The following is a 13,567-nucleotide window of genomic DNA, read 5'->3' as shown; positions in this document are numbered from 1 at the left end:
TTGGCTATATCAATACGATTTGATTGGTTGGTTGGCTATATCAATATGATGTGATTGGTTGGTTGGTTATATCAATATGATGTGATTGGTTGTTGGTTATATCAATATGATGTGATTGGTTGGTTGGTTATATCAATATGATGTGATTGGTTGGTTGGTTATATCAATATGATGTGATTGGTTGGTTATATCAATATGATGTGATTGGTTGTTATATCAATATGATGTGATTGGTTGGTTATATCAATATGATGTGATTGGTTGGTTATATCAATATGATGTGATTGGTTGGTTATATCAATATGATGTGATTGGTTGGTTGGTTATATCAATATGATGTGGTTGGTTGGTTATATCAATATGATGTGGTTGGTTGGTTATATCAATATGATGTGATTGGTTGGTTGGTTATATCAATATGATGTGATTGGTTGGTTATATCAATATGATGATTGATTGGTTGGTTATATCAATATGATGTGATTGGTTGGTTATATCAATATGATGTGATTGGTTGGTTGGTTATATCAATATGATGTGATTGATTGGTTGGTTATATCAATATGATGTGATTGGTTGGTTATATCAATATGATGTGATTATATCAATATTGGTTGGTTATATCAATATGATGTGATTGGTTGGTTATATCAATATGATGTGATTGGTTGGTTATATCAATATGATGTGATTGGTTGGTTATATCAATATGATGTGATTGGTTGGTTATATCAATATGATGTGATTGGTTGGTTATATCAATATGATGTGATTGGTTGGTTATATCAATATGATGTGATTGGTTGGTTGGTTATATCAATATGATGATTGATTGGTTGGTTATATCAATATGATGTGATTGGTTGGTTGGTTATATCAATATGATGTGATTGGTTGGTTATATCAATATGATGTGATTGGTTGGTTATATCAATATGATGTGATTGGTTGGTTGGTGATGTTATTGGTTGGTTATATCAATATGATGTGATTGGTTGGTTGGTTATATCAATATGATGTGATTGGTTGGTTATATCAATATGATGTGATTGGTTGGTTGGTTATATCAATATGATGTGATTGGTTGGTTATATCAATATGATGTGATTGGTTGGTTGGTTATATCAATATGATGTGATTGGTTGGTTGGTTATATCAATATGATGTTATTGGTTGGTTGGTTATATCAATATGATGTTGGTTGGTTGGTTATATCAATATGATGTGATTGGTTGGTTGGTTATATCAATATGATGTGATTGGTTGGTTGGTTATATCAATATGATGTGATTGTGATTGGTTGGTTGGTTATATCAATATGATGTGATTGGTTGGTTATATCAATATGATGTGATTGGTTGGTTGGTTATATCAATATGATGTGATTGGTTGGTTTATATCAATATGATGTGATTGGTTGGTTGGTTATATCAATATGATGTGATTGGTTGGTTGGTTATATCAATATGATGTGATTGGTTGGTTGGTTATATGAATATGTTGATTGGTTGGTTGGTTATATCAATATGATGTGATTGGTTGGTTGGTTATATCAATATGATGTGATTGGTTGGTTGGTTATATCAATATGATGTGATTGGTTGGTTGGTTATATCAATATGATGTTATTGGTTGGTTATATCAATATGATGTGATTGGTTGGTTGGTTATATCAATATGATGTGATTGGTTGGTTGGTTATATCAATATGATGTGATTGGTTGGTTGGTTATATCAATATGATGTGATTGGTTGGTTGGTTATATCAATATGATGTGATTGGTTGGTTGGTTATATCAATATGATGTTGGTTGGTTGGTTATATCAATATGATGTGATTGGTTGGTTGGTTATATCAATATGATGTGATTGGTTGGTTGGTTATATCAATATGATGTTATTGGTTGGTTATATCAATATGATGTGATTGGTTGGTTATATCAATATGATGTGATTGGTTGGTTATATCAATATGATGTGATTGGTTGGTTGGTTATATCAATATGATGTGATTGGTTGGTTATATCAATATGATGTGATTGGTTGGTTGGTTATATCAATATGATGTGATTGGTTGGTTGGTTATATCAATATGATGTTATTGGTTGGTTATATCAATATGATGTGGTTGGTTGGTTATATCAATATGATTTGATTGGTTGGTTGGTTATATCAATATGATGTGATTGGTTGGTTGGTTATATCAATATGATGTGATTGGTTGGTTATATCAATATGATGTGATTGGTTGGTTGGTTATATCAATATGATGTGATTGGTTGGTTGGTTATATCAATATGATGTGATTGGTTGGTTGGTTATATCAATATGATGTGATTGGTTGGTTGGTTATATCAATATGATGTGATTGGTTGGTTGGTTATATCAATATGATGTGATTGGTTGGTTGGTTATATCAATATGATGTTATTGGTTGGTTATATCAATATGATGTGATTGGTTGGTTGGTTATATCAATATGATGTGATTGGTTGGTTGGTTATATCAATATGATGTGATTGGTTGGTTATATCAATATGATGTGATTGGTTGGTTATATCAATATGATGTTATTGGTTGGTTATATCAATATGATGTTATTGGTTGGTTATATCAATATGATGTTATTGGTTGGTTATATCAATATGATGTGATTGGTTGGTTGGTTATATCAATATGATGTTATTGGTTGGTTGGTTATATCAATATGATGTGATTGGTTGGTTGGTTATATCAATATGATGTTATTGGTTGGTTATATCAATATGATGTGATTGGTTGGTTGGTTATATCAATATGATGTGTTATATCAATTGGTTGGTTGGTTGGTTATATCAATATGATGTGATTGGTTGGTTGGTTATATCAATATGATGTTATTGGTTGGTTGGTTATATCAATATGATGTGATTGGTTGGTTGGTTATATCAATATGATGTGATTGGTTGGTTGGTTATATCAATATGATGTTGGTTGGTTGGTTATATCAATATGATGATTGGTTGGTTGGTTATATCAATATGATGTGATTGATTGGTTGGTTATATCAATATGATGTTATTGGTTGGTTATATCAATATGATGTGATTGGTTGGTTATATCAATATGATGTGATTGGTTGGTTGGTTATATCAATATGATGTGATTGGTTGGTTGGCTATATCAATATGATGTGATTGGTTGGTTGGTTATATCAATATGATGTGATTGGTTGGTTGGTTATATCAATATGATGTGATTGGTTGGTTGGTTATATCAATATGATGTGATTGGTTGGTTATATCAATATGATGTGATTGGTTGGTTGGTTATATCAATATGATGTGATTGGTTGGTTATATCAATATGATGTGATTGGTTGGTTGGTTATATCAATATGATGTTATTGGTTGGTTATATCAATATGATGTGATTGGTTGGTTATATCAATATGATGTGATTGGTTGGTTGGTTATATCAATATGATGTGATTGGTTGGTTATATCAATATGATGTGATTGGTTGGTTATATCAATATGATGTGATTGGTTGGTTATATCAATATGATGTGATTGGTTGGTTATATCAATATGATGTGATTGGTTGGTTATATCAATATGATGTGATTGGTTGGTTATGTCAATATGATGTGATTGGTTGGTTGGCTATATCAATATGATGTGATTGGTTGGTTATATCAATATGATGTGATTGGTTGGTTATATCAATATGATGTGATTGGTTGGTTGGTTATATCAATATGATGTGATTGGTTGGTTGGTTATATCAATATGATGTGATTGGTTGGTTATATCAATATGATGTGATTGGTTGGTTGGTTATATCAATATGATGTGATTGGTTGGTTATATCAATATGATGTGATTGGTTGGTTGGTTATATCAATATGATGTGATTGGTTGGTTGGTTATATCAATATGATGTGATTGGTTGGTTATATCAATATGATGTGATTGGTTGGTTGGTTATATCAATATGATGTGATTGGTTGGTTGGTTATATCAATATGATGTGATTGGTTGGTTATATCAATATGATGTGATTGGTTGGTTATATCAATATGATGTGATTGGTTGGTTATATCAATATGATGTGATTGGTTGGTTGGTTATATCAATATGATGTTGATTGGTTGGTTATATCAATATGATGTTATTGGTTGGTTATATCAATATGATGTGATTGGTTGGTTGGTTATATCAATATGATGTGATTGGTTGGTTATATCAATATGATGTGATTGGTTGGTTATATCAATATGATGTGATTGGTTGGTTGGTTATATCAATATGATGTGATTGGTTGGTTGGTTATATCAATATGATGTGGTTGGTTGGTTGGTTATATCAATATGATGTGATTGGTTGGTTGGTTATATCAATATGATGTGATTGGTTGGTTGGTTATATCAATATGATGTTATTGGTTGGTTATATCAATATGATGTGATTGGTTGGTTGGTTATATCAATATGATGTGGTTGGTTGGTTGGTTATATCAATATGATGTTATTGGTTGGTTATATCAATATGATGTGATTGGTTGGTTATATCAATATGATGTGATTGGTTGGTTGGTTATATCAATATGATGTGATTGGTTGGTTATATCAATATGATTTGATTGGTTGGTTGACTATATCAATATGATTTGATTGGTTGGTTGGTTATATCAATATGATGTGATTGGTTGGTTATATCAATATGATGATTATTGGTTGGTTATATCAATATGATGTGATTGGTTGGTTGGTTATATCAATATGATGTGATTGGTTGGTTGGTTATATCAATATGATGTGATTGGTTGGTTATATCAATATGATGTGATTGGTTGGTTATATCAATATGATGTGATTGGATTGGTTGGTTATATCAATATGATGATTGATTGGTTGGTTATATCAATATGATGTGATTGGTTGGTTGGTTATATCAATATGATGTGATTGGTTGGTTGGTTATATCAATATGATGATTGGTTGGTTGGTTATATCAATATGATGTGATTGGTTGGTTGGTTATATCAATATGATGTGGTTGGTTGGTTATATCAATATGATGTGATTGGTTGGTTATATCAATATGATGTGATTGGTTGGTTATATCAATATGATGTTGGTTATATCAATTGATGTTGGTTGGTTATATCAATATGATGTGATTGGTTGGTTATATCAATATGATGTGATTGGTTGGTTGGTTATATCAATATGATGTGATTGGTTGGTTGGTTATATCAATATGATGTGATTGGTTGGTTATATCAATATGATGTGATTATTGGTTGGTTATATCAATATGATGTGATTGGTTGGTTATATCAATATGATGTTATTGGTTGGTTATATCAATATGATGTTATTGGTTGGTTATGTCAATATGATGTGATTGGTTGGTTATGTCAATATGATGTGATTGGTTGGTTATATCAATATGATGTGATTGGTTGGTTGGTTATATCAATATGATGTGATTGGTTGGTTGGTTATATCAATATGATGTGATTGGTTGGTTGGTTATATCAATATGATGTGATTGGTTGGTTGGTTATATCAATATGATGTGATTGGTTGGTTGGTTATATCAATATGATGTGATTGGTTGGTTGGTTATATCAATATGATGTTATTGGTTGGTTATATCAATATGATGTGATTGGTTGGTTATATCAATATGATGTGGTTGGTTGGCTATATCAATATGATTTGATTGGTTGGTTGGCTATATCAATATGATGTGATTGGTTGGTTATATCAATATGATGTGATTGGTTGGTTATATCAATATGATGTGATTGGTTGGTTATATCAATATGATGTGATTGGTTGGTTATATCAATATGATGTGATTGGTTGGTTATATCAATATGATGTGATTGGTTGGTTATATCAATATGATGTGATTGGTTGGTTGGTTATATCAATATGATGTGATTGGTTGGTTGGTTATATCAATATGATGTGATTGGTTGGTTATATCAATATGATGTGATTGGTTGGTTATATCAATATGATGTGATTGGTTGGTTGGTTATATCAATATGATGTGATTGGTTGGTTATATCAATATGATGTGATTGGTTGGTTATATCAATATGATGTGATTGGTTGGTTATATCAATATGATGTGATTGGTTGGTTATATCAATATGATGTGATTGGTTGGTTATATCAATATGATGTGATTGGTTGGTTATATCAATATGATGTGGTTGGTTGGTTATATCAATATGATGTGATTGGTTGGTTGGCTATATCAACAGGATATAATTGATTGGTTTCCTCTCTGTGTGTGTTCAGTCTCTCAGGCCGGGATATGATCGGTATCGCCTTCACAGGTTCAGGGAAGACTCTGGTGTTCACCCTCCCCATCATCATGTTCTCTCTGGAGCAAGAGAAGAAACTGCCCTTCTGTAAGAGTGAAGGGCCCTACGGTCTCATCATCTGTCCCTCAGTAAGTCCTTCACACTGTAATGTTATGATAGAGGTTAGAGACGAACCTTCTGTAAGAGTGAAGGGCCCTACGGTCTCATCATCTGTCCCTCAGTAAGTCCTTCACACTGTAATGTTATGATAGAGGTTAGAGACGAACCTTCTGTAAGAGTGAAGGGCCCTACGGTCTCATCATCTGTCCCTCAGTAAGTCCTTCACACTGTAATGTTATGATAGAGGTTAGAGACGAACCTTCTGTAAGAGTGAAGGGCCCTACGGTCTCATCATCTGTCCCTCAGTAAGTCCTTCACACTGTAATGTTATGATAGAGGTTAGAGACGAACCTTCTGTAAGAGTGAAGGGCCCTACGGTCTCATCTGTCCCTCAGTAAGTCCTTCACACTGTAATGTTATGATAGAGGTTAGAGACGAACCTTCTGTAAGAGTGAAGGGCCCTACGGTCTCATCATCTGTCCCTCAGTAAGTCCTTCACACTGTAATGTTATGATAGAGGTTAGAGACGAACCTTCTGTAAGAGTGAAGGGCCCTACGGTCTCATCTGTCCCTCAGTAAGTCCTTCACACTGTAATGTTATGATAGAGGTTAGAGACGAACCTTCTGTAAGAGTGAAGGGCCCTACGGTCTCATCATCTGTCCCTCAGTAAGTCCTTCACACTGTAATGTTATGATAGAGGTTAGAGAAGAAACTTGTTGGCTCAACAGACCCACACCATCATAAAATACTACTGTAATGTTTCTGATGTCTCTCTCCCTACAGAGAGAGTTGGCTAAACAGACCATCATATAATACTACTGTAATGTTTCTGAGGTCTCTCTCCTCTCCCTACAGAGAGAGTTGGCTAAACAGACCATCATATAATACTACTGTAATGTTTCTGAGGTCTCTCTCCTCTCCCTACAGAGAGAGTTGGCTAAACAGACCATCATAAAATACTACTGTAATGTTTCTGAGGTCTCTCTCCTCTCCCTACAGAGAGAGTTGGCTAAACAGACCATCATATAATACTACTGTAATGTTTCTGATGTCTCTCTCCCTACAGAGAGAGTTGGCTAAACAGACCATCATATAATACTACTGTAATGTTTCTGATGTCTCTCTCCTCTCCCTACAGAGAGAGTTGGCTAAACAGACCATCATATAATACTACTGTAATGTTTCTGATGTCTCTCTCCTCTCCCTACAGAGAGAGTTGGCTAAACAGACCATCATATAATACTACTGTAATGTTTCTGATGTCTCTCTCCTCTCCCTACAGAGAGAGTTGGCTAAACAGACCATCATATAATACTACTGTAATGTTTCTGATGTCTCTCTCCTCTCCCTACAGAGAGAGTTGGCTAAACAGACCCACACCATCATAGAATACTACTGTAAGCTGCTGGAGGAAGAAGGGGCTCCACATATGAGATCAGTCCTCTGTATAGGAGGCATGTCTGTCAAAGACCAGATGGAGGTGGTCAAACAGTAAGTACCTTGAACCAGTCAGCCAGACAGTCAGCTAGTCAGTCAGCCAGCCAGCCAGTCAACTAGTCAGCCAGTCAGCTAGTCAGTCAGCCAGTCAGTCAGCCAGTCAGCCAGCCAGTCAACTAGTCAGCCAGCCAGCCAGTCAGCTAGTCAGCCAGCCAGCCAGTCAGCTAGTCAGCCAGCCAGTCAGCTAGCCAGTCAGCCAGCCAGTCAACTAGTTAGCCAGCCAGTCAACTAGTTAGCCAGCCAGTCAACTAGTTAGCCAGCCAGTCAACTAGTCAGCCAGCCAGTCAGCTAGTCAGCCAGCCAGCCAGTCAGCTAGTCAGCCAGCCAGTCAGCTAGTCAGCCAGCCAGTCAGCTAGCCAGTCAGCCAGCCAGTCAACTAGTTAGCCAGCCAGTCAACTAGTCAGCCAGCCAGTCAGCTAGTCAGTCAGCCAGCCAGCTTGTCAGCTAGCCAGGCAGTCAGCAAGTCAGCCAGCCAGCTAGTCAGCCAGTCAACTAGCGAGTCAGCCAGTCAACTCGTCAGCAGTCAGTCAGCTGTGTGAGGGCCAGTCATCAAATCAAATCAAATCAAATGTATTTATATAGCCCTTCGTACATCAGCTGATATCTCAAAGTGCTGTACAGAAACCCAGCCTAAAACCCCAAACAGCAAACAATGCAGGTGTAAAAGCACGGTGGCTAGGAAAAACTCCCTAGAAAGGCCAAAACCTAGGAAGAAACCTAGAGAGGAACCGGGCTATGTGGGGTGGCCAGTCCTCTTCTGGCTGTGCGGGTAGAGATTATAACAGAACATGACCAAGATGTTCAAATGTTCATAAATGACCAGCATGGTCGAATAATAATAAGGCAGAACAGTTGAAACTGGAGCAGCAGCAGTCAGGTGGAATGGGGACAGCAAGGAGCCATCAGGTAGTCCTGGGGCACTGTCCAGGGCTCAGGTCCAGAATTAGAGAGAGCAGCATCAGCTGGGCTGTGCAGAAACCCAGCCTAAAACCCCAAACAGCAAACAATGCAGGTGTCACGGTGGCTAGAAAACTCCCTAGAAAGGCCAAAACCTAGGAAGAAACCTAGAGAGGAACCGGGCTATGTGGGGTGGCCAGTCCTCTTCTGGCTGTGCCGGGGAGATTATAACAGAACATGACCAAGATGTTCAAATGTTCATAAATGACCAGCATGGTCGAATAATAATAAGGCAGAACAGTTGAAACTGGAGCAGCAGCAGTCAGGTGGAATGGGGACAGCAAGGAGCCATCATGTCAGGTAGTCCTGGGGCACTGTCCTAGGGCTCAGGTCCTCCGAGAGAGAGAGAAAGAAAGAGAGAATTAGAGAGAGCATATGTGGGGTGGCCAGTCCTCTTTTGGCTGTGCCGGGTGGAGATTATAACAGAACGTGGCCAAGATGTTCAAATGTTCATAAATGACTAGCATGGTTGAATAATAGTAAGGCAGAACAGTTGAAACTGGAGCAGGAGCATGGCCAGGTGGACTGGGGACAGCAAGGAGTCCTCATGTCAGGTAGTCCTGGGACATGGTCCTAGGGCCCAGGCCAGTTGAAACTGGAGCAGCAGCATGGCCAGGTGGACTGGGGACAGCAAGGAGTCATCATGTCAGGTAGTCCTGGGGCATGGTCCTAGGGCTCAGGTCCTCCGAGAGAGAGAAAGAAAGAGAGAAGGAGAGAATTAGAGAACGCACACTTAGATTCACACAGGACACCGAATAGGACAGGAGAAGTACTCCAGATATAACAAACTGACCCTAGCCCCCGACACAAACTACTGCAGCATAAATACTGGAGGCTGAGACAGGAGGGGTCAGGAGACACTGTGGCCCCATCCGAGGACACCCCGGACAGGGCCAAACAGGAAGGATATAACCCCACCCACTTTGCCAAAGCACAGCCCCCACACCACTAGAGGGATATCTTCAACCACCAACTTACCATCCTGAGACAAGGCCGAGTATAGCCCACAAAGATCTCCGCCACGGTACAACCCAAGGGGGGGCAACCCAGACAGGCCGACCACAACAGTGAATCAACCCACCCAGGTGACGCACCCCCCAGGGACGGCACGAGAGAGCCCCAGCAAGCCAGTGACTCAGCCCCGTAACAGGGTTAGAGGCAGAGAATCCCAGTGGAAAGAGGGGAACCGGCCAGGCAGAGACAGCAAGGGCGGTTCGTTGCTCCAGAGCCTTTCCGTTCACCTTCCCACTCCTGGGCCAGACTACACTCAATCATATGACCCACTGAAGAGATGAGTCTTCAGTAAAGACTTAAAGGTTGAGACCGAGTTTGCGTCTCTGACATGGGTAGGCAGACCGTTCCATAAAAATGGAGCTCTATAGGAGAAAGCCCTGCCTCCAGCTGTTTGCTTAGAAATTCTAGGGACAATTAGGAGGCCTGCGTCTTGTGACCGTAGCGTACGTGTAGGTATGTACGGCAGGACCAAATCAGAGAGGTAGGTAGGAGCAAGCCCATGTAATGCTTTGTAGGTTAGCAGTAAAACCTTGAAATCAGCCCTTGCTTTGACAGGAAGCCAGTGTAGAGGCTAGCACTGGAGTAATATGATCAAATTTTTTGGTTCTAGTCAGGATTCTAGCAGCCGTATTTAGCACTAACTGAAGTTTATTTAGTGCTTTATCCGGGTAGCCGGAAAATAGAGCATTGCAGTAGTCTAACCTAGAAGTGACAAAAGCATGGATTAATTTTTCTGCATCATTTTTGGACAGAAAGTTTCTGATTTTTGCAATGTTACGTAGATGGAAAAAAGCTGTCCTCGAAATGGTCTTGATATGTTCTTCAAAAGAGAGATCAGGGTCCAGAGTAACGCCGAGGTCCTTCACAGTTTTATTTGAGACGACTGTACAACCATTAAGATTAATTGTCAGATTCAACAGAAGATCTCTTTGTTTCTTGGGACCTAGAACAATCATCTCTGTTTTGTCCGAGTTTAATAGTAGAAAGTTTGCAGCCATCCACTTCCTTATGTCTGAAACACATGCTTCTAGCGAGGGCAATTTTGGGGCTTCACCATGTTTCATTGAAATGTACAGCTGTGTGTCATCCGCATAGCAGTGAAAGTTTACATTATGTTTTCGAATAACATCCCCAAGAGGTAAAATATATAGTGAAAACAATAGTGGTCCTAAAACAGAACCTTGAGGAACACCGAAATGTACAGTTGATTTGTCAGAGGACAAACCATTCACAGAGACAAACTGATATCTTTCCGACAGATAAGACCTAAACCAGGCCAGAACATGTCCGTGTAGACCAATTTGGGTTTCCAATCTCTCCAAAAGAATGTGGTGATCGATGGTATCAAAAGCAGCACTAAGGTCTAGGAGCACGAGGACAGATGCAGAGCTCGGTCCGATGCCATTAAAATGTCATTTACCACCTTCACAAGTGCCGTCTCAGTGCTATGATGGGGTCTAAAACCAGACTGAAGCATTTCGTATACATTGTTTGTCTTCAGGAAGGCAGTGAGTTGCTGCGCAACAGCCTTCTCTAAAATCTTTGAGAGGAATGGAAGATTCGATATAGGCCGATAGTTTTTTATATTTTCTGGGTCAAGGTTTGGCTTTTTCAAGAGAGGCTTTATTACTGCCACTTTTAGTGAGTTTGGTACACATCCAGTGGATAGAGAGCTGTTTATTATGTTCAACATAGGAGGGCCAAGCACAGGAAGCAGCTCTTTCAGTAGTTTAGTTGGAATAGGGTCCAGTATACAGCTTGAAGGTTTAGAGGCCATGATTATTTTCATCATTGTGTCAAGAGATATAGTACTAAAACACTTGAGCGTCTCTCTTGATCCTAGGTCCTGGCAGAGTTGTGCAGACTCAGGACAACTGAGGTTTGGAGGAATACGCAGGTTTAAAGAGGAGTCCGTAATTTGCTTTCTAATAATCATAATCTTTTCCTCAAAGAAGTTCATGAATTTATCACTGCTAAAGTGAAAGTCATCCTCTCTTGGGGAATGCTGCTTTTAGTTAGCTTTGCCACAGTATCAAAAAGGAATTTCGGATTGTTCTTATTTTCCTCAATTAAGTTAGAAAAATAGGACGATCGAGCAGCAGTAAGGGCTCTTCGGTACTGCAGGGTACCGTCCTTCCAAGCTAGTCGGAAGACTTCCAGTTTGGTGTGGCGCCATTTCCGTTCCAATTTTCTGAAGCTTGCTTCAGAGCTCGGGTATTTTCTGTGTACCATGGAGCTAGTTTCTTATGAGACATTTTTTTAGTTTTTAGGGGTGCAACTGCATCTAGGGTATTGCGCAAGGTTAAATTGAGATCCTCAGTTAGGTGGTTAACGGATTTTTGTCCTCTGGCGTCCTTGGGTAGGCAGAGGGAGTCTGAAGGGCATCAAGGAATCTTTGTGTTGTCTGTGAATTTATAGCACGACTTTTGATGTTCCTTGGTTGGGGTCTGAGCAGATTATTTGTTGCAATTGCAAACGTAATAAAATGGTGGTCCGATAGTCCAGGATTATGAGGAAAACATTAAGATCCACAACATTTATTCCATGGGACAAAACTAGGTCCAGCGTATGACTGTGACAGTGAGTGGGTCCAGAGACATGTTGGACAAAACCCACTGAGTCGATGATGGCTCCAAAAGCCTTTTGGAGTGGGTCTGTGGACTTTTCCATGTGAATATTAAAGTCACCAAAGATTAGAATATTATCTGCAATGACTACAAGGTCTGATAGGAATTCAGGGAACTCAGTGAGAAACGCTGTATATGGCCCAGGAGGCCTGTAAACAGTAGCTATAAAAAGTGATTGAGTAGGCTGCATAGATTTCATGACTAGAAGCTCAAAAGACGAAAAACGTCATTTTTTTTTTTTTTTGTAAATTGAAATTTGCTATCGTAAATGTTAGCAACACCTCCGCCTTTGCGGGATGCACGGGGGGATATGGTCACTAGTGTAGCCAGGAGGTGAGGCCTCATTTAACACAGTAAATTCATCAGGCTTGAGCCATGTTTCAGTCAGGCCAATCACATCAAGATTATGATCAGTGATTAGTTCATTGACTATAATTGCCTTTGAAGTAAGGGATCTAACATTAAGTAGCCCTATTTTGAGATGTGAGGTATCATGATCTCTTTCAGTAATGACAGGAATGGAGGTGGTCTTTATCCTAGTGAGATTGCTAAGGCGAACACCGCCATGTTTAGTTTTGCCCAACCTAGGTCGAGGCACAGACACGGTCTCAATGGTAATAGCTGAGCTGACTACACTGACTATGCTAGTGGCAGACTCCACTATGCTGGCAGGCTGGCTAATAGCCTGCTGCCTGGCCTGCACCCTATTTCATTGTGGAGCTAGAGGAGTTAGAGCCCTGTCTATGTTGGCAGATAAGATGAGAGCACCCCTCCAGCTAGGATGGAGTCCGTCACTCCTCAGCAGGTCAGGCTTGGTCCTGTTTGTGGGTGAGTCCCAGAAAGAGGGCCAATTATCTACAAATTCTATCTTTTGGGAGGGGCAGAAAACAGTTTTCAACCAGCGATTGAGTTGTGAGACTCTGCTGTAGAGCTCATCACTCCCCTAACTGGGAGGGGGCCAGAGACAATTACTCGATGCCGACACATCTTTCTAGCTGATATGCACGCAGAAGCTATGTTGCGCTTGGTGATCTCTGACTGTTTC

At 39.2% G+C, this 13,567-nt stretch overlaps 1 protein-coding gene across 1 annotated transcript in view; it reads left to right on the top strand.

The window, feature by feature from the left end:
• Positions 1-13,567, top strand: part of LOC118381277 (probable ATP-dependent RNA helicase DDX41) — a 127,954-nt gene that overhangs the window by 15,048 nt on the left and 99,339 nt on the right. Inside the window, 2 exon segments of the mRNA XM_052518004.1 lie at positions 6,302-6,455; positions 7,782-7,918. Of these exon segments, the coding sequence (XP_052373964.1) occupies positions 6,302-6,455; positions 7,782-7,918 (291 nt within the window).

Source organism: Oncorhynchus keta, chromosome 4 (genome assembly GCF_023373465.1).
Source record: "Oncorhynchus keta strain PuntledgeMale-10-30-2019 chromosome 4, Oket_V2, whole genome shotgun sequence".
NCBI lineage: Eukaryota > Metazoa > Chordata > Actinopteri > Salmoniformes > Salmonidae > Oncorhynchus > Oncorhynchus keta.
The sequence above is the reverse complement of the archived record's forward strand: the minus strand, read 5'-3'. Positions and strand labels throughout refer to the sequence as shown.